We start from the raw sequence: 26,663 nt of genomic DNA, 5'->3' as shown, positions 1-26,663 counted from the left end.
ATTACTACCATTGCTATATCAACTGTATATACTTATTTTCCCATTATTTTTTATGGTTTAAATGCTTACTTGTGTGACAGGCACTTTACTAAGATAACAAGATAATCAGGTTAATAATAATAATGATGGCTTTTGTTAAGCGCTTACTATGTGCAAAGCACTGTTCTAAGCATTGGAGCACTACACTGTCCATGTCCCACTTGGGGCTCACACTCTTAATCCCTATTTTACAGATGAGGTAAATGAGGCACAGAGAAATTAAGGGACTTTCCCAAGGTCAAAGAGCAGACAAGCAGTGGAGAAGGGATTACAACTCTGGTACTTCTGACTCCCAAGCTTCTGTTATAATGGCATTTATTAAGCGCTTAGTCTGTGCAAAGCACTGTTCTAAGCACTGGGGAGGTTACAAGGTGATCAGGTTGTCCCACAGGGGGCTCTCAACAGTCTTAATCCCCATTTTACAGATGAGGTAACTGAGGCACAGAGAAGTGAAGTGACTTGCCCAAAGTCACACAGCTGACAAGTGACGGAGCCGGGATTTGAACCCCTGACCTCTGACTCCAAAGCCCGTGCTCTTTCCACTGAGCCACGCTGCTTTCCCCTCTGTTCTATCCGCTATGCTATGCTGCTTCTCATTTATTGAGTGCTTACTCTTTTATGGTATCCCTTAGGTGCTTTTATGTGCCAGGCACTGTACTAAGAGCTGGAGTAGATACAAGGTTGCCAGGTTGGACACAGTCCGTGTCCCACGTGGGGCTCACCGTCTTAATCCCCGTTTTACAGATATGGTAACTGAGGCACAGAGAAGTGAAGTGTCTTACCCAAGGTCACTCAGCAGACCGGTGGCAGAGCTGGGATTAGAACCCAGGTCCTTCTTACTCCCAGGCCCCTGCTCTACCCACAAAACCACACTGCACTGGGACCAGACTATCGACATGTTAGTTCATGACTCTGGACTTGAGTTTCCTTCTCTTTTCATTTAAACAGAATCCTCATGTTGGCTCAATCAGCTTCCCCAGTGGTCATTTGGCCGGCAAGCTCTCCATGGCCGGGGCAGTGGGTGTGGTTCCCTTTGGGATTTGGGTTTGGCCAAAAATCACCATCAGTGTGTGATTTTTCTTTTGGCAGAGACTCGAACGCCAAGGAAACATCCTTTCCCAAGCTCAGGATCTAGCTGGGTGTAGTTGAAAAATGACCGGCAGAGATCTTTATTCTGGAGGTGTTTGGCAGAGCAACATATCCAATTTGCCTTTGGGGAAACCATTAACCCACCCAGGAGAAAGGACAAGCAGGAAAACACTTCTGGAGCCCAGCACATTCCCCAGAAAGACAATTTAGCCCTAGGACAGGGTGAATTCAATTCATTAGATCTATCATGGGGGTTTTTGAGCATTAAATCAGCCCCACAACCAACTAGGCACTTGCCTGCTTCCCATGTATGGCGGGTGAGGGGAGGGGAAGACTGCTTCACTCTCCCCCTCTAGACTGTAAGCTCCTTGTGGGCTGTCTACCAACCGCTGTATTGTCCTCTCCCAATCGCTTAGTACAGGGCTCTGCCTAAAGTAAGTGCTCAATGAATACCATTGATGGGTGGAATGATTCACTAATTTTGCTCTCCTGGAACCCCAATGGCCGGTGGCCTCAGCATTCTTAGCTAGAGGACTGAGTTGACCTCTAATCAGTCAATCCTATTTATTGAGCACTTACTGTGTGCAGAGCACTGTACTGAGCACACTGTAACAGAGACATTCCCTGCCCCTCACTTTTATTGTCTACCTTCCAGCTTGAAGTCCTGCTAGTTCCCCATTTTCTGCAGGAGGAACCAAAGGCATGGCAGTTCAATGAATGGCTTAAGTTCAAACAGTAAGCCTGTGGCAGAGACAGGACAAATTGCCTTCCTGAAATTTCTATTTCACTACCCTGAATCCTTGTAGGAAAGAAAACAAAAAGTGTAAAAGGGATTGTTGTTGCAAGGCCTGCTGCCTTATTCAATCAGTGTCACGAAGCCCTAATGAGGGGCGAAGGAAAGAGAGGGTGTAATAGTCTCATTCATTTCCAGAGGCATCCGTAAAGCATACAGTCCTACCTGGAGTGGGGGTAGAATGGGCGTGGGGGAGAGATGGGTTATCAAAGTTGCTGTAGCATGATCTCATGGCTTGAATAAAAGAGGGAAGGAAAATCATAGTTTCCTTCTTGTGCTGTTGCAATGTTTTAGAGCAGTGAAAAGCAGTATGGCTTAATAATAATAATAATAATTGGCATTTGTTAAGCGCTTACTATGTGCAAAGCACTGTTCTAAGTGCTGGGGAAGATACAGGGTGATCAGGTTGTCCCACATGGGGCTCACAGCCTTAATCCCCATTTTACAGATGGGGGAACTGAGGCCCAGAGAAGTTAAGTGACTTGCCCAAGATCACACAGCAGACATGTGGCAGAGTCGGGATGTGACCCATGACCTCTGACTCCAAAGCCCGGGCTCTTTCCACTGAGCCATGCTGCTTCTGCTGCTTCCCACTGCTTAGTGGGAACAGCACAGGATTGGGAATCAAGAGACTTGGATTCCATCTCTTATGTGCTGTTTGATCTTGGGCAAGTCACAACTTCTCTGTGCCTCAATTACTCATCTGTAAAATGGGGATTCAATACCTGTTCCCCTCCCCGCAACTGACTGTGGGACGGGAACTGTCCGATCTAAATGTACTGTATCTATGCCGGTGCTTAGCACGTAGTAAACGCACCTACCAAGTACCACTCATCGTTATTATTATTAGTATTATTACTGTAGCATGAAAATCAGTGGGACTTGTCATTGGATGCTTGAATTTCTTCTTCTTCTCCCCCTCCCAGTTCCAGCTACAGATGTTCGACATTGTGTGTGCTACCTCCTGGGCCAATAGGGATCGATGCTGCGAGCTGCCGGCGTTGGTAAGAATTCCTTCTCAGCCTCATTGTTTCCTTTTAAAAGTGATCGAGGCCGATCGTGTGTTTCTAATTGTCCTAAGGAAAATGCAGTCTACCTCCCTTCCTTCTGGCATGGTGCTCCGTGCTTAGAACAGTGCTTTGCACATAGTAAGCGCTTAATAAATGCCATCATTATTATTATTATTATTATTATCAGTTGTTGTTTAACAGCTGGGCAGGCCAAAGTTCGGGGGGCTGTGTCCTCTGACAGCTGGGATAAACAATCAATGGCATTTATTGAGCGATTACTATGTGCAGGGTACTGTACTAAGCAATTTGGAGAGTCCAATACAACAGAATTAGCAGACATGTTCCCGGCCTGTAACGAGCTACAAAATAGTCAGATTGGACACAGTCCCTTTCCCACATAGGGTTCACAGTTTTAATCCCCATTTTACAAATGAAGGAACTGAGTCCCAGAGAATAATAACTGTGGTATTTGTGAAGTGCTTACTATGTGCCAAGCACTGTTCTAAGTGCTGACATAAATACAAGCTAATCGGATTGTACACAGTCCCTGTCCCAGATAGGGCTCACAGTCTTAATCCCCATTTTACAGATGAGGTAACTGAGGCCCAGAGAAGTGAAGTGACTTGCCCAAGGTCACACAACAGGCAAGTGGCGGAGCCAGAATTAGGACCCAGATCCTTCCGACTCCCAGGCCTGTGTACTTTTCCACTAGGCCACGCCAAGTGTCACCCCGGGAAGGATGCCGGCCCAGCTGCCCTCCCTTCCCATGATAAAATCTAGCAATGGAAGTTTGTCCTTTTCCCCCAGGGCGTCATCGTCCAATTAAGTCGGCCAGATTTCACATACCCGATTGCTGGTGGGGTCGGTGTCCGCTGATTTATTAACAACTGGGTAATTTCTTTCCTGTCAGAGAGACGAGGAGAACTGTCCAGCCCTGCCGCGTTCCTGTTCCTGCTCGGAGAGTGGGAAAGGTCCCTTGGGGCCTCCTGGCCCGCCGGTGAGTTTGCCCTGGTTTTGGGTCCCCCCAGAACTGGTGGGAGGAAGCAGAGGTGGTGGTGGATTTCAAGAGAGAGGTGATTTGCGGGTGGGAGACCGAGAGATCTCCCTGGTGGCAAGTGGAAGGGGCTGAAGAAGGATTTCGGAGGGGACTCCCATCCCACACATCACTTTATGTGTTAAACCCTCCCACCACCCCCTCACTGATTGGAGATGTGAGGGCTCCTCTAGTCCAAGGACCACCTAACACTTGGAGCTTTCTCCTCTGTCTCCATCCCCTGCAGCAATGGTCCCCACGCCACATACACAAGCCAGGATCCCAAATGTCCCTGATGCACTTTCCATCCCCTCCCTCGCCCCTACTGGATCCATGGGCACCACCCTGTCGGTCTGGGGTCGGGCACCCGGCAGGAATCCCCTGGGCCTGCCCCCTGGCCTGCCTGAGGCTGTGGCCCCATCTCCCCAAAGGAGCAGCTGGGAATTCCGGTCCCCCGAATGATCCAGGATTGATCCAGGATTTGGTTTCCCCTCTGTCAAGAGCTCGCTGTAACTTGCCCCCACCCTGACTCCCCAAACTGCTATGCACGAAGATGTGATTTTATGAGACAAATGAAAACTCTCTGGCCATCGGGCGGGAGGTAGGAGGGGAAATGGGGGAGAAAATGCACCAGCAAGCAAAAAAAACTAAAATGTCGCAAGACAAATATTTTCCAAACCTGTCTGTGCCTGCTGGAATGGTGAGCAGGCAGGGCATTGGGTTGAGATATTGACGCAGGTGATAACCCACACTGACATTTGGCTGGCAGAAGGGAAGCACGTTCTCCGTGGATGCCACTCTCACAGCTTTCCTGCCCCTTCGAGAGGGGCATGTCTGGTTCGTGCACTAAGACTTTCTGGTGGTACTTCTTTGGAATGACTCCTGACATTCCATCCATCCATCTGTCATCCATCCTGCCAAGCAACCCAACACTGCACAAAGCTCCCTGAATTTGAAGGATGCCTTTGTCTTTCCAAAGCAATTTTCCATCATTTCCATCACCCACCGTGCCTGAGAGAATGGACAGGCAGATAATATTATCTTCATTTTACAGTTGAGGACACTGAGATATTGACGCAAGTGATAACCCACACTGACATTTGGCTGGCAGAAGGGAAGCGCGCTCTCCATGGATGCCACTCACACCGCTTTCCTGCCCTTTCGAGAGGGGCATGTCTTGGTCATGGACTAAGACCTGGCGGCACTCCTTTGGAATGACTCCTGACATTCCAATCTCTGTCATCCATCCTGTCGGGCATCCCGTTCAAAACTGCACAAAGCTCCCTGAATTTGAAGAATGCCTTTGCTTTTCCAAAGCAATTTTCCATCATTTCCATCACCCACCATGCCTGGGAGAATGGTCAGGCAGATAATATTATCTTCATTTTACAGTTGAGGACACTGAGGCCCAGAGAGAATAAGTGACTTGCCCAAGTTCTCTCACACAGTAGCAGAGATTCTGACCCTATGACTTTTATGCCCAAACTCTCTCCATTAGACTGGCAGTAACCCTAAGCACTTAGTTCAGTGAGCTGCACACAGTAAGCACTCAATAAATACGATTGAATGAATATATTGAAGTGCTTTTCCAGACCTCTTACGAGGTAATTTTCTATCTTCCATTTTCCTGAGCACTGTGTAAGTGCCCCCAGAGAAACAAAGTGCAGTAAGATCTAGGGGGAAAACAGTAGGCTGGGAGGCAGTAGTCCTGGGTTTTTGGGGTTTTTTTTTGCTTTTTATTCTTTATGGTAGTTGTTAAGCACTTATTATGTGCCAGGGTAGATGCAAACTAATCAGATTGGTCACAATCCCTGTCCCACATGGGGCTCACAATCTTAATCCCCTTTTACAGATGAGGTAGCTGAAGCCCAGAGAAGTTAAGTGACTTGTCCAAAGTCACACAGCAGACAAGTGGTGGAGCTGGGATTAGAACCCAGGTCCTTCTGACTCCCAAACCCCTGGTCTAGCCACTGAGCCACACCTTGGCCTGGCCTGCTGTGTGACTTTGGTTGAATCACTTAACTTCTCCTGGCCTCAGTTTCCTCCTCTGTAAAATGAGAATAATGATTTCTGCCTTATGGGGATGTTGTGAGGATAAAATTAGTGTGGAAGTGCTTTGTAAAGCAAGTGTCCTATACAAACTGTGTGCAAAATGTGTCCTTTATTAGATTGTATTTATTTGTTTGAATATTTTAAGATTCCTTATCCAAAGCCAATTTCAGCCCTGAAACCGCTTGCTTTTCAGCAGTGGAATTTCTACTACAGATCAGAGAGGAGTATTTTTTTTTCTTACAGTACTGAATATGGTCAGGGATTCCTAGTTCTCAAACTTTTTCTCCCAGCTACAGCAGAAGAAGGGCGTTTCCCCAGGAAAAACACAAGACTTCCATCTAGTTGAGAGAGGGAGAACTCTAAAAACATCTCTTTGTTTAGCCTGAGAGGAGGCAGAGGAGAGGCTGATTGGGAGGGGGTGGGCAGGAATGAGGTGGGAAGGGTGAGAAGCACATTAATAGGTGTTAACTGACTCCTGAGGGATAGGCTGAAAGGGCAAAAGAAAGGGCCCTGGGGATAAATGGAAAGGAGGAAGTTTGGGGTGGATTCTATAGAAACTGAACTCCATGGTTGGGTGGGGTGCAGGGAGGAATGCCCTACCTTTTAATATAAATATTTATAATATAATATGATACAATACAGTAATATAATAATAATAAATAATAATGATAGCATTTATTAAGCGCTTACTATGTGCAAAGCACTGTTCTAAGCGCTGGGGAGGTTCCAAGGTGATCATGTTATCCCACGGGGGGGCTCACAGTCTTCATCCCCATTTTACAGATGAGGTCACTGAGGCACAGAGAAGTGAAGTGACTTCCCCAAAGTCACACAGCTGACAAGTGGGGGAGCTGGGATTTGAACCCATGACCTCTGACTCCAAAGCCCGGGCTGTTTCCACTGAGCCACGCTGCTTCTCCAATATATATACATTATTTGTTAAGCGCTTACTATATCTATTGGGGAGATGCAAGTTAATCAGGTGGGGCATGGGTCTAAGTAGGAGGGAGAACAGGCATTGAATCCCCGCGGTACAGTTGAGAAAACTGAGGCACAGAGAAGTTAAGGGACTTGAGCAAGCAGGCAAGTGATGGAACTGGGATTAGAACCCAGGTCCTCTGGATCCCAGGCCTGTGCCCTTTCCACTAGGCAACACTGCTTTTCCGCACTTCTACCTGAGCAGAAAGGCACTCTGGCTGTTGGGTACTGGGCATGACAGAGGGCAGAATGAGGATAAATTCCTAGTGTGGCCAGAGGAAGATGTTTCTTCTTGGAAAAACAGCATTGCTCAGTGGATAGAACACAAGCCTGGGAGTCAGAAGGTCATGAGTTCTAATCCCACACTACCACATCTGCTGTGACTTTGGGTAAATAATAATAATAATAATGATAATAATGATGGCATTTGTTAAGCACTTACTATATGCAAAGCACTGTTCTAAACGCTGGGGGGGATACAAGGTGATCAGGTTGTCCCACGTGGGGCTTACAGTCTTAATCCCCACTTCACAGATGAGGGAACTGAAATTCAGAGAAGTTAAGTGACATGCCCAAGGTCACACAGCAGACGTGTGGCAGAGCTGGGATTAGAACCCATGACCTCTGACTCCCAAGCCCATGCTCTTTCCACTGAGCCTTCTCTGTGCCACAGTTTCCTCATCTGTGAAACGGGTATTAAGAGTGTGAGCCCAGTGTGGGACAGGGACTGTGTCCAACCTGAGTTATGTTGCCAACTTGTACTTCCCAAGTGCTTAGTACAGTGCTCTGCACACAGTAAGCGCTCAATAAATACGATTGAATGAATGAATGACTACTTTGTATCTACCCCAGTGCTGGGCACATAGTAAGCGTTTAACAAATACCATCATTATTATTACTAAAAAGAAGTTCCCAGATCTGGGTATTAGTGAAGCCTGCTGCTCCTTGTGTGTCAGTTTCTGCTCTTTGTGTAATTGATCATGGTATTTGTTAAGGTTTACTGTGTGCCACGCAGTTCCAAGCGCTAGGGTAGATATCAGACAACAGAGTACCTTGCACCCGGTAGGTGCTCAATAAGTACAAATGAGTGAATCGATGTTGTTAAATGAGGCCCTATATTTAATTATAACAATGAATAATTCCTGAATATTCATTAAGAAGAAGACCCCCTTCTCCATTTTAACAGGTACAAGTATTAACAAGAACAGGTATTGAAATCATCCAGGGCTAGGGATAGGTCTGGGATAAGAAACTTGAGCTCAGGGTAGTGGAGGATGTGATCATCCCTACATGAGCAGAATGAGCATTGAAGTGTGCTGTCTGAGGTGTGTCTCTGAGCTAATGCCAAACACTTGTTTTCCAGGGTGGTCCAGGACTCCGGGGACCGAAGGGCCAACGCGGTGACCAGGGGCCAGTGGTAGGTCGTGTTTCCATCCCTCTGGGGCAGTTCCGGTTCTCTGTTTGCTTGGCTCCGTGGCCTAAGAAGGGTTTTGCCCAAGGCTGATGCCCCAGAGCCCCAGACCACAGTTACGGGGTCTCAGCTGGGGATGAGAAAGGTTAACAGGACAAAGGAGCAGAACTTTCTTGGTGGAGGGCTGGGGGAGGAGGGCGAAAGAAAAGTGGGGGGTGGACGACTTCTAGACTGTGAGCCCACTGTTGGGTAGGGACTGTCTCTATATGTTGCCAACTTGTACTTCCCAAGTGCTTAGTACAGTGCTCTGCACACAGTAAGCACTCAATAAATATGATTGATTGACTTCCATGACCCTGTCCTTGCTACCCCAGAATCCCCCAAAATAAACCAGTCTCCTCTACTGGCAAGATGAGAACTAGGCAGCCTCCATCCATTACCGCTTCTAGCAGCTCCACATTCTTTCAGGTCAGCAGATGGAAAGCTAGCTTTGCAACTTTAAAACCCCAAGGGTGGCTAAGGACATTGACCACCGAACTGTCCGGGGGAGGAGGAGGCTCTCCCCCTGGATGTTCCAGCCCCATGCCCTCTCCCTTCCCTCCCTCCTTTTTTCACATTCCTGCTCTCCCCTCCCACCTGCTAAAACACGATCATGCACCTCATCCCTCTCTATTTCATTCCCAGCCCCCATTCTCCTCACCCACCACCCCACCCTCCTACAAGTCCATTTCACTGTGGTCTTTGGAACCTTCCAAAGTCGGGTTGCTCTTCACCTCTTAATGTCCCACTTGCTCTATCCCTCTCTCTCTTCTTTCCTCCTTTGACTCCTACATCATCCATCTTTCCCATCCTAGTGCAGCATGGCTCAGTGGAAAGAGCCCAGGCTTGGGAATCAGAGGTCATGGGTTCAAATCCCGGCTCCGCCGCTTGTCAGCTATGTGACTTTGGGCAAGTCACTTCACTTCTCTGGGCCTGTTACCTCATCTGTAAAATGGGGATTAAGATTGTGAGCCCCACATGGGACCGCCTGATCACCTTGTATCCTCCCCAACACTTAGAACAGTGCTTTGCACATAGTAAGTGCTTAACAAATACCAAAATTATTATTATTATTAGTGGCCATTATCTACCACCCACTTGGCCGCACCTATCAATCAACCAGTGGTATTTATTGAACACTTACTGTGTGCAGAGCACTGTACTAAGCACTTGGGAGAGTACAATATAAAAGAGCTAGTAGACATATTCCCTACTCTCAATGGCCTTACAGCCTAGAGTGGGGGACAGACATTGAAATAAATAAATTATGATTATGTACATAAGCTCTGTGGGTCTGAGGGTGGGGTGAATATTAAGTGTTTAAAGAAAGGGTAGAGATCCAAGCACATAGATGACACAGAAGGGAGAGTCTCCTTTTCTGATCGATTTTGATCAATTCATTCATTCAGTTGTATCTATTGAGCTCTTACTGTGTGCAGAGCATCATCATCATCAATCGTATTTATTGAGCGCTTACTATGTGCAGAGCACTGTACTAAGCGCTTGGGAAGTACAAATTGGTAACACATAGAGACAGTCCCTACCCAACAGTGGGCTCACAGTCTAAAAGGGGGAGACAGAGAACAAAACCAAACATACCAAAAAAATAAAATAAATAGAATAGATATGTACAAGTAAAATAAATAAATAAATAAATAGAGTAATAAATATGTACAAGCATATATACATATATACAGGTGCTGTGGGGAAGGGAAGGAGGTAAGATGGGGGGTTGGAGAGGGGGAAGAGGGGAAGAGGAAGGAAGGGGCTCAGTCTGGGAAGACCTCCTGGAGGAGGTGAGCTCTCAGCAGGGCCTTGAAGGGAGGAAGAGAGCTAGCTTGGCGGATGGGCAGAGGAAGGGCATTCCAGGCCCGGGGGATGACGTGGGCTGGGGGTCGATGGCGGGACAGGCGAGAACGAGGTACAGTGAGGAGATTAGCGGCGGAGGAGCGGAGAATGCGGGCTGGGCAGTAGAAGGAGAGAAGGGAGGTGAGGTAGGAGGGGGCGAGGTGATGGACAGCCTTGAAGCCCAGGGTGAGGAGTTTCTGCCTGATGCGCAGATTGATTGGTAGCCATTGGAGGTTTTTGAGGAGGGGAGTAATATGCCCAGAGCGTTTCTGGACAAAGATAATCCGGGCAGCAGCATGAAGTATGGATTGAAGTGGAGCACTGTACTAAGTCCTTAGGAGAGTACAATACAACAATAAACAGACGCATTCCCTGCCCACAACGAGCTTACAGTCTAGAGGACTGATGCCTCCCACGCTTTCCTCCTCTCATTTCTTTGTCTCTCTCTTATCCTAGGGGATTTCAACCTCCACGTTGATGATCCCTCTGGCCTCCCAGCCATCCGTTTCCTTTACCTCTCAATCGTGCTGACCTCCTGCTCTTCCTCTCCTCAGCCACACATCAGTGCGGACACACGCTAGATCCAATACTTCCAAACACAGCACCATCTCTAACCTCCCTGACTCCCACTAACCGGTATCTGACCAGACCCTTCAGTCTGCCACCCCATCACCCCCCAAGCTCAGCCCTCATCCCCTACTGCTGTGACTTAATAATAATAATAATGATGGTATTTGTTAAGAGCTTACTATGTGCAAAGTACTGTTCTAAGCACCGGGTGGATACAAGGTGATCAGGTTGTCCCATGGGGTGCTCACAGTTTTAATCCCCATTTTGCAGATGAGGTAACTGAGGCACAGAGAAGTGAAGTGACTTGCCCAAAGTCACACAGCTGACAAGTGGCGGAGCTGGGATTAGAACCCACGACCTCTGACTCCCAAGTCCGGGTTCTTTCCACTGAGCCACACAGCTTCTCTTCTCACGTGACTTCTGAACTCATGACCCATTCTTCTTGTCCTGGATTATCACACCCACTTCTAAACTCCCTCACTTTCTACCTGATCCTCACCTCTGCCCTCCTACCAATCTCAGCCCCTGGCACTTGCCTTTCCCTTTCTCACCCTTGCTCTCCCAATCCTCACGGCTGGGTCATTCCCACAGTCCTCTTCCTCTACTCCTGCCCCTCAGCAACTAACATAATAATAATAATAATATAATAATGATGGCACTTATTAAGCACTTACTATGTGTAAAGCACTGTTCTAAGCACTGGGGAGGTTACAGGTTGATCAAGTTGTCCCATGCGGGGCTCACAGTCTTCATCCCCATTTTATGGGGATGAAGGGAACTGAGGCATAGAGAAGTGAAGTGACTTGCCCAAAGCACAGAGCTGACAGTTGGTGGAGGCGGGATTTGAACCCATGACCTCTGACTCCAAAGTCCGGGTTCTTTCCACTGAACCAGACTGCTTCTCTATGGTTTCAGATGCCACCTCTATGAGGGCAAATCCCGATTTATCTCTGTGTCCCCATGACTGATTGTCTAAGATGCAGTAATAAATAATGATAATTATGGTATTTGTTAAGTTAGGGGCCAAACACTGTTCTAAGCTCCTGGGTACATACAAGTTAATCCTATTGGACACAATCCCTGTCCCATATGTCACTCAGGTTGAGTAGGAGAAAGAACAGGTATTGTGAATCCCCAGTTTTCCAATGAGGAAACTGAGGCCCAGAGAAGTTAAGTGACTTGCCCAAGGTCACACAGCAGATGATTGGTGGAGCTGGGAATAGAACTCAGGTCCTCCGAATCCCAGACCCATGCTCTTTCGGCCAGGTCACGCTGCTTGTAAGTTGCATTCTCACATCTCCACTTGCCTGTAGGAGATCTTCTCTTGCATGTCCCACTGGCACCTCAAACTTTACATGTTCTCACCCTCCCTTCCTAGTTTACTCCTCCTCATTGCCCCATCTCAGTCAAAACCACCATTCTCCCTGTCCCAGAGCCCTACAACCTCAGTAACACCCGTTACAATACAGGGATCACGTCTACTGACTCTGTTGTACGCTCCCAAGAGCTTAGTACAGTGCTCTGAACATAGTAAGTTCTCTATAAATTCCATTAATTGAGCAGTTGATCAACTTCAGAGCTCTTCACCAATCTGCCCCACCCTACCTCTCAGCCCTCTTCACCCATTGCTTCCCAGATGTTGTCTTCATTTCTCCCAAGCCAACCTCACAAACTGTACCTCACTCTCTGGCCCCCATCACTTACCTCAGTCACTGGATTCCAATGACCTGTAACTGCCTCCTTTGACAAATCCATCAGGCCGCAGTCCTTCCCCACATTTAAAGGCTTCCTGAAAGCCCACCTCTTCCAACAGCCCATCCCGGATTTCTGCATCCCAAATCATATAAACCCACCCGGCCTAGTTCCAGGGCCTCCTCTGGGCTCCATGCCCCCTCAGCCCCTGCTGGGCTGGCTCTCTGCCCCCTCAGCCTCGGGCCTCTGATGGGCTTCATAATAATAACAATGGCATTTATTAAGAGCTTACTATGTGCAAAGCACTGTTCTACGCACTGGGGAGGATACACGGTGATCAGGTTGTCCCACGGGGGACTCACAGTCTTAATCCCTATTTTACAGATGAGTAACTGAGGCAAAGAGAAGTTAAGTGACTTGCTTGCCCAAAGTCACAGAGATGACAATTGTCAGAGCTGGGATTTGAACCCATGACCTCTGACTCCAAACCCCAGTCTCTCTCCACTGAGCCACGCTGCTTCGTGACCTTTCCCCACCCGGCTCCATGCCCCCTTGCTTCTTGTCTCCCAGGGACAGCACTGAGCCTGATGCTTGGGTTTGACAGCCTGTGGTCGCAGTACACTGCACTGCTGCTCCACGGCCTAGGTGCCACTAACCCGCTTTCCCCTGCCTGGATCTCATGGCATCTTGTGGGGGAGATTTTTATGCCAGGAGAGATGTGTTTGGAGAGGGAAAGAGCACAGAAAAATTAAACAAAGATGGTCATCACGTGTGTGTGTGTGTGTGTGCGCGCGCGCGAGAGAGAGAGAGAGAGAGAGAGAGAGAGAGAGAGAGAGAGAGAGAGAGAGAGAGAGATATGGAAGGTAGGTTGGACTCTGGGCATCCGTGGTGACATCTTGGTGAGGGCTTCAGATCTGCAACTCTTGAATATCCCCAAACTTAGCCATTTTGAGTGTATCAGGAAGTGCTCTGCCCCCTTGCTGCAGACCACCCAGAGAGAGGGGGCCATTTCCCTCGCTTACTGTCTAAACATGCCCCGACAGAGGGTTGGGACTGTGACAGCGATCAGGGATGGATTTGCTTTACCCTGAGTTTTATCCCTGAGCCTCTTTCCCAGGATGTGGATGCCTCAGGAATGCAGTGATGCCAGCGATCCCTTATGTCAGTGGTAGAGTAGGGGGTCAGTCTCATTCCTCCCGTTATCCGACCGTCATTTTGTTTGTGGAAGGGAAAGGGTGTAAGAGCCCAGCATATCGACTGCTGAGACTAGGAGCCTTGATGCCCTGCCAACTATTGTGGGACCCCTGTTGAGTCCTGGAAGCAGATGCCAGAAAGTGCGGAAAAGAGAAATGTTTTGTGTGTGACAAGGGCCCTGTTTGCTTACTCTCTGGATTTCCCTGCCCCACACAGGGACCAGATGGCCCTCGTGGACAACCTGGGTCCCAGGGACCCCAGGGGCCACCCGGCCCTCAAGGACCAAGTGGACTCACCATCCAAGGGTCACCGGTGAGTTGACACGTGCTCCCTCCTCCCTTCTCCTTTCCCCTCCCCATCTTCCTCTCCAGTTTTCTGAAGCGTCCACCCCCACACACTGGGAGAGGCAAGCCCTATATCCGTTCTTCTTTGGGATTTGGGAGTGGCTTGGGACCACCCACCCTGCACCCACCCACAGTGCCCAAAGTAGTCCGCTCTGTGGTGTTGCCAAATTATTCGGCTCTGTTGAGGTGGGCCTCATTTGCTTAGGAAATGGTCTGTTCTGTCTCCACTTGCTTCCCACAGGAAATGGACTGTGTTCTTATGAGAGGGCTGGATCTGTAGTCTCTAGTGGGGGTGGCCAGCCCCACAGACTTGGAAGGGAAAAGGGTGATTATCAGATGTTGGAGAGCCACAAGTCACACAAGTGGTTGAGGGTGGATTTGGGTCGGTGGGAGGGATGATTTAGGCATCTGCCTCCCCTGGCGCTGTGACCCACTCTCCTCAGCCTCCACAGTCTCTCTGGAGTTCCCAGCTTTTCCATTACCCTTCCATCCAACGCATTTTAAGGCTGAGTGGGAGGGGATGGGCGGAAGGGTAACGAGGCAGATCCGTCAGCTGTGGGGGCCAAGAGACTTAGAGAGTGGATATTCTGAGGCTGCTTGAGGGCTTTCATTTGATCTCAGAAGACACCCAGCTGGCTCTTTGCCCCCCAGCCCTGCTCTGAAAACAAGTTCAACTTCGACAAGAAAAAATGTCGATGCGTAAAGTACAGCAAAAAAAAAAAAAGGTCCTCGGAAGGGTCAGCCCTTGGGTACCTCACTGCCAAGGTTACCCTCCTGAGCCCATCCCCCACCCCCACCTTTCTGGCATTCTAAACGGAAACCTGCGGTCCTGGTGGGTGGCAGAATCGTTGGCAAAGAGATAACAGTAACTGACTTGGGTAACAGCAGCTGTCTAACCAACTTGGAAACGTTGTGGTTCTGGTTTTTTTCCTTATTTTTTTTTCTTTTTGTGTCCTCAGGGAATGCCAGGTGAAAAGGGAGAGAAAGGGGATCATGGGCTTCCTGGCCAGCAGGTATTTACCCGTACTGATCATTTCATTAACTGTCATTTACACCAGAGGTTTTGAGGATACGATTAGGGACGGTGTGGACCACCCCCTTCTCCTCAACACGCTATCTGACCTTGGCTTCACAGACTCCGTCCTCTCCTGGTTCTCCTCTTATCTCTCCGGTCGTTCTTTCTCAGTCTCTTTTGCAGGCTCCTCCTCCCCCTCCCATCCTCTTACTGTGGGGGTTCCCCAAGGTTCAGTGCTTGGTCCCCTTCTGTTCTCAATCTACACTCACTCCCTTGGTGACCTCATTCGCTCCCATGGCTTCAACTATCATCTCTATGCTGATGACACCCAGATCTACATCTCTGCCCCTGCTCTCTCCCCCTCCCTCCAGGCTCGCATCTCCTCCTGCCTTCAGGACATCTCCATCTGGATGTCTGCCCGCCACCTAAAGCTCAACATGTCGAAGACTGAGCTCCTTGTCTTCCCTCCCAAACCTTGTCCTCTCCCTGACTTTCCCATCTCTGTTGACGGCACTACCATCCTTCCCGTCTCACAAGCCCACAACCTTGGTGTCATCCTCGACTCCGCTCTCTCATTCACCCCTCACATCCAAGCCGTCACCAAAACCTGCCGGTCTCAGCTCTGCAACATTGCCAAGATCCGCCCTTTCCTCTCCATCCAAACTGCTACCCTGCTAATTCAAGCTCTCATCCTATCCCGTCTGGACTACTGCACTAGCCTTCTCTCTGATCTCCCATCCTCGTGTCTCTCTCCACTTCAATCCATACTTCATGCTGCTGCCCGGATTATCTTTGTCCAGAAACGCTCTGGACATATTACTCCCCTCCTCAAAAACCTCCAATGGCTACCGATCAATCTGCGCATCAAGCAGAAACTCCTCACCCTGGGCTTCAAGGCTGTCCATCACCTCGCCCCCTCCTACCTCACCTCCCTTCTCTCCTTCTACTGCCCAGCCCGCACCCTCCGCTCCTCCACTGCTAATCTCCTCACTGTACCTCGCTCTCACCTGTCCCGCCATCGACCCCCGGCCCATGTCATCCCCCGGGCCTGGAATGCCCTCCCTCTGCCCATCCGCCAAGCTAGCTCTCTTCCTCCCTTCAAGGCCCTGCTGAGAGCTCACCTCCTCCAGGAGGCCTTCCCAGACTGAGCCCCTTCTTTTCTCTCCCCCTTGTCCCCCTCTCCATCCCCCCGTCTTACCTCCTTCCCTTCCCCACAGCACCTGTATATGTGGATATATGGTTGTACATATTTATTACTCTATTTATTTATTTATTTATTTATTTTACTTGTACATTTCTATCCTACTTATTTTATTTTGTTGGTATGTTTGGTTCTGTTCTCTGTCTCCCCCTTTTAGACTGTGAGCCCACTGTAGGGTAGGGACTGTCTCTATGTGATGCCAATTTGTACTTCCCAAGCGCTTAGTACAGTGCTCTGCACATAGTAAGCGCTCAATAAATACGATTGATTGATTGATTGATTGATTTGAGGAGATGTTACATCCAAACGGTGCGCTAAAGTGATGAGATTACCATTCAAGGCCCCTTCCTTCCCGACCTTTGGTTGAGTTGGGGAGGGATCAACTGGTCCAAGTTTCTTGAGCAGGGCCGCAGCCCCATTTTGAGTTTGCAGTACCCTTAGCCTGTTTCATGGAAACAGCTATGGGATGTGAGTGATAGGCACTAATGCTGTCCAGAGAAGGGATGACAACCCCATCCCATTCCCCAAGACCTGGAGTCAGTCATTTTGTGGGGCTGGGTATGTGGCCACCGACCCTTCAAAGCCATGTTTGGAGAGGGTGACTGGAACCGGAGTGGCTAAAATGGCGGTTGTACTTCAAAAATCCTTCTCCTCTCTCCCACTATGGCCTCCGGTCACCCCTGCTGGGCTGAAGAATTGGGTTAGGGACTTTGCCCTCCCTCCTTCCCTCCTGGACCAGGGCTTTGCTTGCCTTCTTTAAGTTCCAGAATCTGGAGAGGGCTTGTCACACCAACAACTGTCTTGGGTCTGTTAAAACTGTACCTCTCTGTTTCTTTCCTGTCCCTCTCTCTCTCTCCCCACCCCCACATATCCCTATCTGTGTCTCTTTCATCACTATCTCCCTGTCTCTGTGTGTCTTTATCCCTTCTCTATCTACTGGCTGTTCTCTTCTCGCTATCTTCTCCTTGTCTGTCTTCGTGGGTATGTGTATGTTTCTCTCTCTCTCTCCTCTTTCTCCCTGTCTTCATGCCTGTGCCTCTCCTCCCTGTGTGTATGTGTTTCTCTTTATCCCTGTCTTCCTGTCTGTGTGTGTGGGTGTATGTGTTTCTCTCTCTTTCTCTCTCTATCTTTCTGGCTTCCTTTATGAGCATACTCATCTCCCGAACAGTCTGTTTCTTTGGTGTCCCTCAGTTTCCCTGTCCCTCACCAGTCACAGACTCCTCTGCTCAAATCTCGCCCATCTGAGGCTTCAAATTAAGTTCAGCCCTGTGTTCTCACTGAGAAGTGGGCACCCAGTGGGTGAATGATGGGCATCACTCATGCAGACTTGCTTTCCTCTTGCCACTCTCAGGGCATCCCAGGAGGATCCGGATCACCAGGACGTGATGGAACACAAGGCCAGAGGGTAAGAAGTTTTCAGTCATTATAGCTCTTCCTTTTCAGACTTGCTTTGGGTACTGTGACTTTTTATGCTTTTTTAAAAAAAATTTATGGTATTTGGTAAGCATTTATGTGCCAGGCACTGTTCTAAGCACTGGGGTAGATACAAACTAATCAGGTTGGGCACATTCCCTGTCCCAAGTAGAGCTCAAAGTCTTAATCCCCATTTTATAGATGAGAAACTGAGGCATAGAGAAGTTAAGTGACTTTCCCAAGGTCACACAGTAGACAATAATAATAATAATGATGGTATTGGTTAAGCGCTTACTATGTGCAAAGTGGCAGAGCCAGGATCAGAACCCAGGTCCTCCGACTCCCAGGTTATGCGTCTTTCCACTTCTCCTTTTCCTCCCTCAATTGTCTTTTCCCTCTTCTCCCTGCTTTTCATAAGCTGATGGATGCCCAGCAGGCCAAGTGATTTCAGCAAGAATGTAGAGGAGGAATTGTGATGTTTTGCATCTCATGAGGATTTGTCCCAGATTAAGCACTGGGGCTTATGCAGGTCGGGTGGCAGTCTGAATTAAGCTAATCCTGCACATCAATTTCCCAGTAGGGAAATTGCTTACCCCTCAGGACCCCTTCCAGAGGGAAGGCCCATTTATATAAGACCTTAATCATTCACGCAGTCCTACCAGTAGGAGCATAGACAGTTAGGGGGGAGATTTTAGACAAGGAGGAAGGGAATTAGGAAAGTGGGGAGGAAACCCCCAAACCATCTTTGACCCCCCCCCCCCACCTTCTAGACTGTGAGCCCGTTGTTGGGTAGGGACCGTCTCCATATGTTGCCAACTTGTACTTCCCAAGCACTTAGTACAGTGCTCTGCACACAGTAAGCGCTCAGTAAATACGATTGAATGAATGAATGAATCTTTGATGTTCACAGGTAGAGAGTGTGGTTGGCTGGTTTTGGCCACACTGAGAAGCAGTGGAGCCTAATCATCATCATCAATCGTATTTATTGAGGGCTTACTGTGTGCAGAGCACTGTACTAAGCGCTTGGGAAGTACAAGCGCTTGGGCCTGAGAGTCAGAGGCCTTGGGTTCTAATCCTGGCTCTGCCACTTTTCATTCAATTCAATCGTATTTATTGAGCGCTTACTGTGTGCAGAGCACTGTACTAAGCGCTTGGGAAGTACAAGTCGGCGACATGCCACTTGTCGGCTGTGTGACCTTGGAAAAGCTACTTTGTTTCTCTGTGCCTCAGCTACCTCATCTATAAAATAGGGATTAAGACTGTGAGCCTGATCTGGGACAGGAACTGTGCCCAACCTTAGTTTATATCTACCCTGGTGCTTAGAACAGTGCCTGCCACACAGTAAGTGCTCAGTAAATATGATTGACTGAACTGTAAAAAACACTGACTGGAAGCATTATTCCACCACTTCCAGGGGACAGTCTGGGTTGTGTGTGTGCATGTGTACCTATATGTGACCACATTAATTATTTATTTTGATTTTGACCTCTCTAGTTGTAAATATTTTTAAGTTTGTCTTACGTATTTGAATGTAAGTTTCTAGTGGACAGGGAACCTGTCACTTCATTATTCTGCACTTCCCACATGCTTAGAACACAGTACACCAAACCAAGTGAACCTTCAAGAAATGCTGCTGCTGTTATTATTAAAACTATTACTATTACGATCCCTACTGCTACTATTGTTACCATTACTATTATTGCTAGACTGTTACTATCACTACTGCTATTATTTCTATTACTACTTTACTGTTACAACTACTATTAGTTCTACCATCTCTACTTTTACTGCTACTTGCAGTCTGGAGAGAATGAGTAGGGAAGATTGGTTATTCTGGCCACTTTGGGAGTGAAATCAGAGACCTGCCTTGTGTGGTCAAAGGGAAAGGACATGAAACCTGGGTTCTATCCCTGGCCTGCAGTGTGACATCAGACAAGCCATTTAACCTCTCTGGGCCTCAGTTTCTTCAGTTGTAAAATAGGTCTATACACTTATATCTGTACCCATAAATCTCAGGATATAATCAGATAAAGCAGCATGGCTCAGTGGAAAGAGGAGCCCGGGCTTTGGTATCAGAGGTCATGGGTTCAAATCCTGCCTCTGCCAATTGTCAGCTGTGTGGCTTTGGGCAAGTCACTTAACTTCTGGGCCTCAGTTTCCTCATCTATAAAATGGGGATTAAGACTGTGACCTTCCCTCCCCCCGCCGTGGAACAACCTGATCACCTTGTAACCTCCCCAGCGCTTAGAACAGTGCTTTGTACATAGTAAGTGCTTAATAAATGCCATTATTATTATTATTATAAATTATATGAAAGTGCTGTGGGGGGAGCAAGTACTTGTTCCTTTTCTGGAGGATCAGAAATTTTATTTAAAGGAAAAACTTGTTGGTGGGCTCTTAAAGCAAGACCATCACACTAGTTGATTGGTCACATGATGTAAACCTAAACTCCTTATGGAAGTTCTCTAGTCAGGAAACACTTGCATTTGTTGGTAAAAAGCCCCAGTGTGTGTGTTTTTCAAAAAGAAAGGCTGCAAAAAAATAGAAAGATTGTTGGATTTCACTTGAATGTGTTTTGGGAAGGGTCTACAAATATGTAGGTTCTGTCATGGCTGAAGCTACAGTCTCTGTAAGTTACGTGCCAGAACTTCCTGAGCCCAGAAGCCATAGAAAGGACAATTCCAAAGGCTTTGTGTTATGCTTCTGGGCTAATAATCAGATAATAGTGAGGATCCCTAAGTGTTACCTGTTAGATTGGTCGTTGGATCATTTTACACTTGGTTTGGGAATTTCCTCCCTGATGTTTTTCAGCTTAGTATTTCGTTGTGCTTCTGGCTCTGAGCCTGGTTCTTTTTGCAGGCATAATAGGCTTGGAATGGCACTAAAGTGATGAAAAATGAGGTGATGCTGTTTTTTTCCTCATTGTAGGTTGCCAGAGTTAAGTGCCTCAGACTTAACTGCCCTATTATGCCTCTGTGTTTTTAAATGTTCTCCTACAGTGTACTGAGTGCTTTTGGAAAGTCTAGAGGGTAGTCCTAAGGGTTCATTTAATAAATTAATCAATGGTATTTACTGAGCACTTACTGTGAGCAGAACATTGTATGAAACACTTGGGAGAGTACAATGCAACAGAGTTGGTCGACATGTTCCCTGCCCGCAGGAAGCTTACAGTCCAGAGGGGGAAACAGACCTTAATATAAATAAATTAATTAGGGATATATACATAAGTGCTGTGGGACTGAGGGCGGGGGGTGGTAAACAAAGGGAACAAGTCAGGGTGACACGGAAGGGAGTGGGAAAAGAGGAAACGAGGGCTTAGGGAAGGCCTCTTGGACCAGATGTGATTATAGGAGGGTTTGGAAGGTTAGGAGAGTGATGCACTATTGGACATGAAGCTGGAGAGAGTTCCAGGCCAGAGGGAAGATGTGGGTGAGGTTTTAGCGACAAGATCAAGGTACAGTGAGTATGTTAGCGTTAAAGGAATGAAGTGTGCAGGCTGGGTTATAATAGGAGGTTGAGGGAAAATGGCAATTGGGAGGAATTGGTTCAGTGCTATTCATGGGGGAACAAACCCAGTGCCAAGTGCCGTACCAGGAGCTTGGGAGAATACCTGAAAGAAGTAGTAGTAATAGTATTTATTAAGTCCTTATTATATGCAGAGCTCAGTACTAAGAAGCACTGGGAAAACATACACGTGCAGAAATTAGGTAGGATTCCCTCACAGGATTCGCAACCTAAGAGATGAAGACAGAAACTAGATCTTTTCTGAGGGCATGAACTATGTCTAAAATTACACTCAAGAGCCTAGTATTAGTAATAATAATAATGGCATTTGTTAAGCGCTTACTATGTACAAAGCACTGTTCTAAGCACCGGGGTGGATACAAGGTGATCAGGTTGTCCCATGTGGGGCTCACAATCTTAATCCCCATTTTACAGATGAGGTAACAGGGTCAGAGAAGTTGTGACTTGCCCAAGGTCACACAGCAGACATGTGGCAGAGCCGGGATTCGAACCCATGACCTCTGACTCCCAAGCCCAGGCTCTTTCCACTGAACCATGCTGCTGCTAGTACCAGGCACTGCAGTGTGAAGGGAAAGAGTAGAGTGGGAGTGAAAATTATTCTAGGCCTAATTACATCCCAAAAGGAACTACGGTCCAGAGTTAACTGACAAAGCTGATTGGGGAAACACAAGGTTGGATTAAAGTTACCACCTTCGTGATGAAAAAGCCAGTTCTTGGTTCACTGCTCAGGAAAGGTTTCTGGTGTCACTGATTATTCCTCTAGGGAGGGGACACCTTTCAACAGCGTCATATTTGAGAACAATGCATTTGATTGCAATGTTTGACAAAGATGTCTGAGATCATTATGCCCCCCTCTCAAGTTTTCTTGGGAAAATCTCTTCTGAATTTCCAAACCTGGTGGTGCCATCGCTGTGTCCAAGATGTCAGGTTGAAGTGGAGCCAAAAGCAATACTTTTCTACTTTTCACATGGTACAAATGAAGCAATCACAAGGTGTAGGGTTAAAGCAGAAAAAAAAATTGCCATCCAATGGATTCATTCCTCCAGAGGCAAAAGGGAAAATGGTTCATTCCAAGAATCCTTCTTCATCTTCACTGAGCATTAGTAGAAGGGTCACCTGGAGTTCTGAGTACTGGGGGCTTGAAGGGAGGATTGGAAGGGAGAGTTACAGGCATGAGCCCTGCGCTTGAGGAGCTCACAGTCTAATCTGAAGAGACAGAGGAATGTACAGCTGATGGTACAATTGTTTACCTTCAATGCCACATAGGCTTGCTCTCTGAGTTCAAAGCAGATCAATCAATCAATCAACTGGATTTATTAAGTGCTTACTGTGTGCAGAGCACTGTACTAAGCTCTTGGGGAAGTACATTATAACACTATAACTGGCACATTCCCTGCCCACAGTGGGTTTACAGTCTAGAGGGGATATTCCCAGGGTGCCCCGGGACACCTCCAATTCTGCCCTAAATAGAGCTTCCATTGAATTTCAGAGTAAGCGCTCAATAAATACAAATGAATGAATGAAGGGCTGGTTGCAGGGTTTGGAGTGGGCCAGAGGGAAGTCCCTTTTATCGGTGTGGGTTGGACTGAAGGTGTCATGGTCATCCCCTTCCTGTTGGATCTTGCCTTGGGCGGATCCCACTCCCAGAGGGGTCAACTACGAAACTGTGTTGCCTCTTAATAGTAATAATAATGATAATACTTGTTCAGTACTTACTATGTGCAAGCACTGTTCTAAGCACTGGGATAGATATTCATTCATTCATTCAATTGTATTTATTGAGCACTTACTGTGTGCAGAGCACTGGACTAAGTACTTGGAAAGTACAATTTGGCAACAGATAGAGACAATCCCTACCCAACAACGGGCTCATATAAGGTAGTCAGGTTGGACACAGTCCCTGTCCCACATGGGGCTCACAGTCTTAATCCCTATTTTCCAGATGAGGTAACTGAGGCCCAGAGAAGTTAAGTGACTTGCCCAGGGTCACCCAGCAGACATGTGATGGAACTGGGATTAGAACCCATGACCTGGCCTGGGCTGTATCCACTAAGCCATGCTTCTTCTCCACTGCCTCTTCACTGCTCGAGGTTTCATTGCTGCTGTGGAGAGAGGAGGCTACTCCAGAGTCAGGGAGAACTGTTCCTCCCACAGTCAGGTGCTTGAACCTCAAGTGACAGAGATGGAAAACCATTGGAAGACAGGAAAGAGAGTAGGTGTACTAAAGCAGATGTGATCTCTTTGCGGGGAAGACTGAGTTTCCCAATGCACACTGAATTAGAAATATGTTCCATGGCTAATTTAGAAATGGACTGAGGACAGCAGTTAACCATCAGTCAATCAGTGATATCTATTAAGCACTTTGTCGTCATCAATGGTATTTACTGAGTGCTTACTATGTACAGAGAATTGTACTAAGCACTTGGGCCAGTATAATACATCAGAGTTGGTAGACCCGTTCCCTGCCCACTTGGAGCTTGTGGTCTAGAGAGGGAGACAGATATTAATATAGATAAATGCCAAGATACGTACATAAGTGTTATGGGGCTGAGGGTGGGTTGAATACCAAGTGCCCAGAGGATACAGATCCAAATGCAAAGATGATTCCCAAAGGGAGAGGGAGGCAGGGAAAAGAGGGCTTTAACTGGGAAAGGTCTACAAGATACCCAACATAGTGACCTCGTATGCGGCAGAAAAGTTAACTCCACACCCTCGGCTTCAAAGCTGTCCATCACCTCGCCCCCTCCTACCTCACCTCCCTTCTCTCCTTCTCCAGCCAAGCCCGCACCCTCCGCTCCTGTGCTGCTAATCTCCTCACCATGCCTCGTTCTCGCCTGTTCTGCCGTCGACCCCCGGCCCACGTCATCCCCCTGGCCCGGAATGCCCTCCCTCTGCCCATCTGCCAAGCTAGCTCTCTTCCTCCCTTCAAGGCCCTACTGAGAGCTCACCTCCTCCAGGAGGCCTTCCCAGACTGAGCCCCCTCCTTCCTCTCCCCCTCGTCCCCCTCTCCACCCCCACCATCTTACCTCCTTCCCTTCCCCACAGCACCTGTATATATGTATATGTGTTTGTACATATTTCTTACTCTATTTATTTATTTTACTTGTACATATCTATTCTATTTATTTTATTTTGTTAATATGTTTGGTTTTGTTCTCTGTCTCCCCCTTCTAGACTGTGAGCCCACTGTTGGGTAGGGATTGTCTCTATATGTTGAAAACTTGTACTTCCCAAGCGCTTAGTACAGTGTTCTGCTCACAGTAAGCACTCAATAAATACGATTGATTGATTGATTAACATGCTGTGTGTTCCTGTTGTGCAGGGTTGGCCTGGAAAAGATGGATCTAGTGGCCCTCCAGGACCTCCAGGACCAATTGTAAGTTTTTCCAGTGTCCGCTGGGGTGCTGGTAATGCATTTCTTGGGAAATAGATTTCCTTTCCAGTTTGGCAGTTTAAGCAGCCACGGCTGTGAGTGTCGAAGAGCCAGTTGGCAACCGTGGTGGTGGCCACTGCCTGAAACACGAGGGGTCAGTTGTGTTGCTGGCCATGACCTGTCCGCTTCCCCTGTTCTCGCTTGCAGAGGGACTTCCCTCTGCCCGGGGAGGAGGGTCAGCACACCGCTGATCCCAACAAAAATTTAGGTCCAACAATGATGAGTAATTCAGGTTGAGATCATGGAAGCTGCAGATTGGATTTATCTCGGTTGGAAAAACCTTCATTACCAGATTGCCCAAACCAGATGGGATGGGGATGGAACAGTCTTGGTTACCAGATTGGCCAAACCAGATGCGATGGGGAGAAGCCAATGACAGTCATCAACAGGGTGGGGGTGTTGACTGTCATTTTGGCTCTTTGGATGCCAATCAAATTTGGCTGACTTTTCACTGCATGTGATGTAGAATCAAATTGGAAAGGGTCATGCGGAAGGGATTTTGTGGGTCTCATCTAATTAGGTGTCCAAAGATCATTTCCAAAGGCAGTCCTGAAATCCTGTCTTGCTCAGGATTAAGGGATCGGGTAGAAATCGGGAGACCCCTGGAAGATAAATCTTCCCCGGTTCGGTTCCGGAAAGGGGCCGGGTCTAATGAATTGCTGCTTGCAGTCCTCACTCTCTCTCCATCCATCTGTCCCCGTGCTTTAGGGTGTCCCCGGAGCTCCAGGAATGCCAGGAATCACAGGAAGCATTGGTCCCCAAGGTGGCCTTGGACCCCCTGTAAGTATGGAGCCGATATCAGTACCAGGGCATTTCCAGCCATTGGCTATAAATCCCAATGTCAATACAGAATCTCAGCCAAGGGTTAGCAAGTCCTGGGCCAGGGGCTTCGGAGAGTGGCAGAGGCGCCAGGAACTGCAGCTCCTGTCCTTGAAGAGATTTCAACCTAACAACAATGGGGATTAAGACTGTGAGCCCCCCGCGGGACAGCCTGATCATCTTGTAACCTCCCCAGTGCTTAGAACAGTGCTTTGCACATAGTAAGTGCTTAATAAATGTCATTATTATTATTATTATTAACGGAGAGGAGAAGACCTACACAAAACTATCTGTGTGAGCCTAAGGGCCTTTTTTTTAATGGTATTTAAGTGCTTACTTTTATTTTTTTTAGGTATTTGTTCTGGTATTTGACAGTCACTGTACTAAGCGCTGGGGTAGAGACAAGCTAATCAGATTGAACACAGTCCATGTCCCACATGGGGCTCACAGTCTTAATCCCCATTTTACCCCTGAGGTCACTGAGGCACAGAGTAATAAAGTGAGTTGCTTGCTTGCAACAGACAAGTGGCAGGGCTGGATTTAGAACCCAGGTCCTTCTTCTTCCCAGGCCCATGCTCTATCCAGTAGGCCATGCTGTGTCTCATCACTTACTATGAGCCAGGCACTGTTGTAAGCACTAGGGTACCTACAAGGTAATCAGTTTGGACACAGTCCGTTTCCCATGTGCCCGTGTGGGGCTCACAGTCTTAATCCCCATTTTGCAGATGAGGTAACCGAGGCACAGAGAATTGTCTTGCTCAATCTCTCTCTTCGTGCTCATTATTACTGTCACCACCGCAGCGTGCCTCAATGGAAAGAGCCCGGGCTTGGGAGTCAGAGGTCATGGGTTCAAATGCCGGCCCCAACAACTGTCAGTTGTGTGACCTTGGGCAAGTCACTTAACTTCTCTGTGCCTCGGTTACCTCATCTGTACAATGGGGATTAAGACTGGGAGCCCCACGTGGGACAACGTGATCACTTTGTATCCTCCCCAATCAATCAATCAATCGTATTTATTGAGCGCTTACTGTGTGCAGAGCACTGTACTAAGCACTTGGGAAGTACAAGTTGGCACCATATAGAGACAGTCCCTACCCAACAGTGGGCTCACAGAACAGTGCTTTGCACATAGTAAGTGCTTAACAAATGCCATTATTATTATTAT

The 26,663-nt window shown here is 47.8% G+C and overlaps 1 protein-coding gene across 2 annotated transcripts in view; it reads left to right on the top strand.

Moving 5' to 3' along the window:
- COL14A1 (collagen type XIV alpha 1 chain) overlaps positions 1 to 26,663 on the top strand; it is a 189,613-nt gene that overhangs the window by 136,203 nt on the left and 26,747 nt on the right. For both annotated transcript variants that reach the window (XM_038744920.1, XM_038744919.1), the window contains exons 35-42: positions 2,848 to 2,925; positions 3,842 to 3,928; positions 8,358 to 8,411; positions 13,965 to 14,060; positions 15,052 to 15,105; positions 17,660 to 17,713; positions 24,569 to 24,622; positions 25,388 to 25,459. In XM_038744920.1, the coding sequence (XP_038600848.1) occupies positions 2,848 to 2,925; positions 3,842 to 3,928; positions 8,358 to 8,411; positions 13,965 to 14,060; positions 15,052 to 15,105; positions 17,660 to 17,713; positions 24,569 to 24,622; positions 25,388 to 25,459 (549 nt within the window). The remainder of the gene's footprint in view (positions 1 to 2,847; positions 2,926 to 3,841; positions 3,929 to 8,357; positions 8,412 to 13,964; positions 14,061 to 15,051; positions 15,106 to 17,659; positions 17,714 to 24,568; positions 24,623 to 25,387; positions 25,460 to 26,663) is intronic.

This window comes from Tachyglossus aculeatus, chromosome 4, assembly GCF_015852505.1.
Source record: "Tachyglossus aculeatus isolate mTacAcu1 chromosome 4, mTacAcu1.pri, whole genome shotgun sequence".
NCBI lineage: Eukaryota > Metazoa > Chordata > Mammalia > Monotremata > Tachyglossidae > Tachyglossus > Tachyglossus aculeatus.
This window is presented reverse-complemented; position numbering and strand designations above follow the sequence as displayed.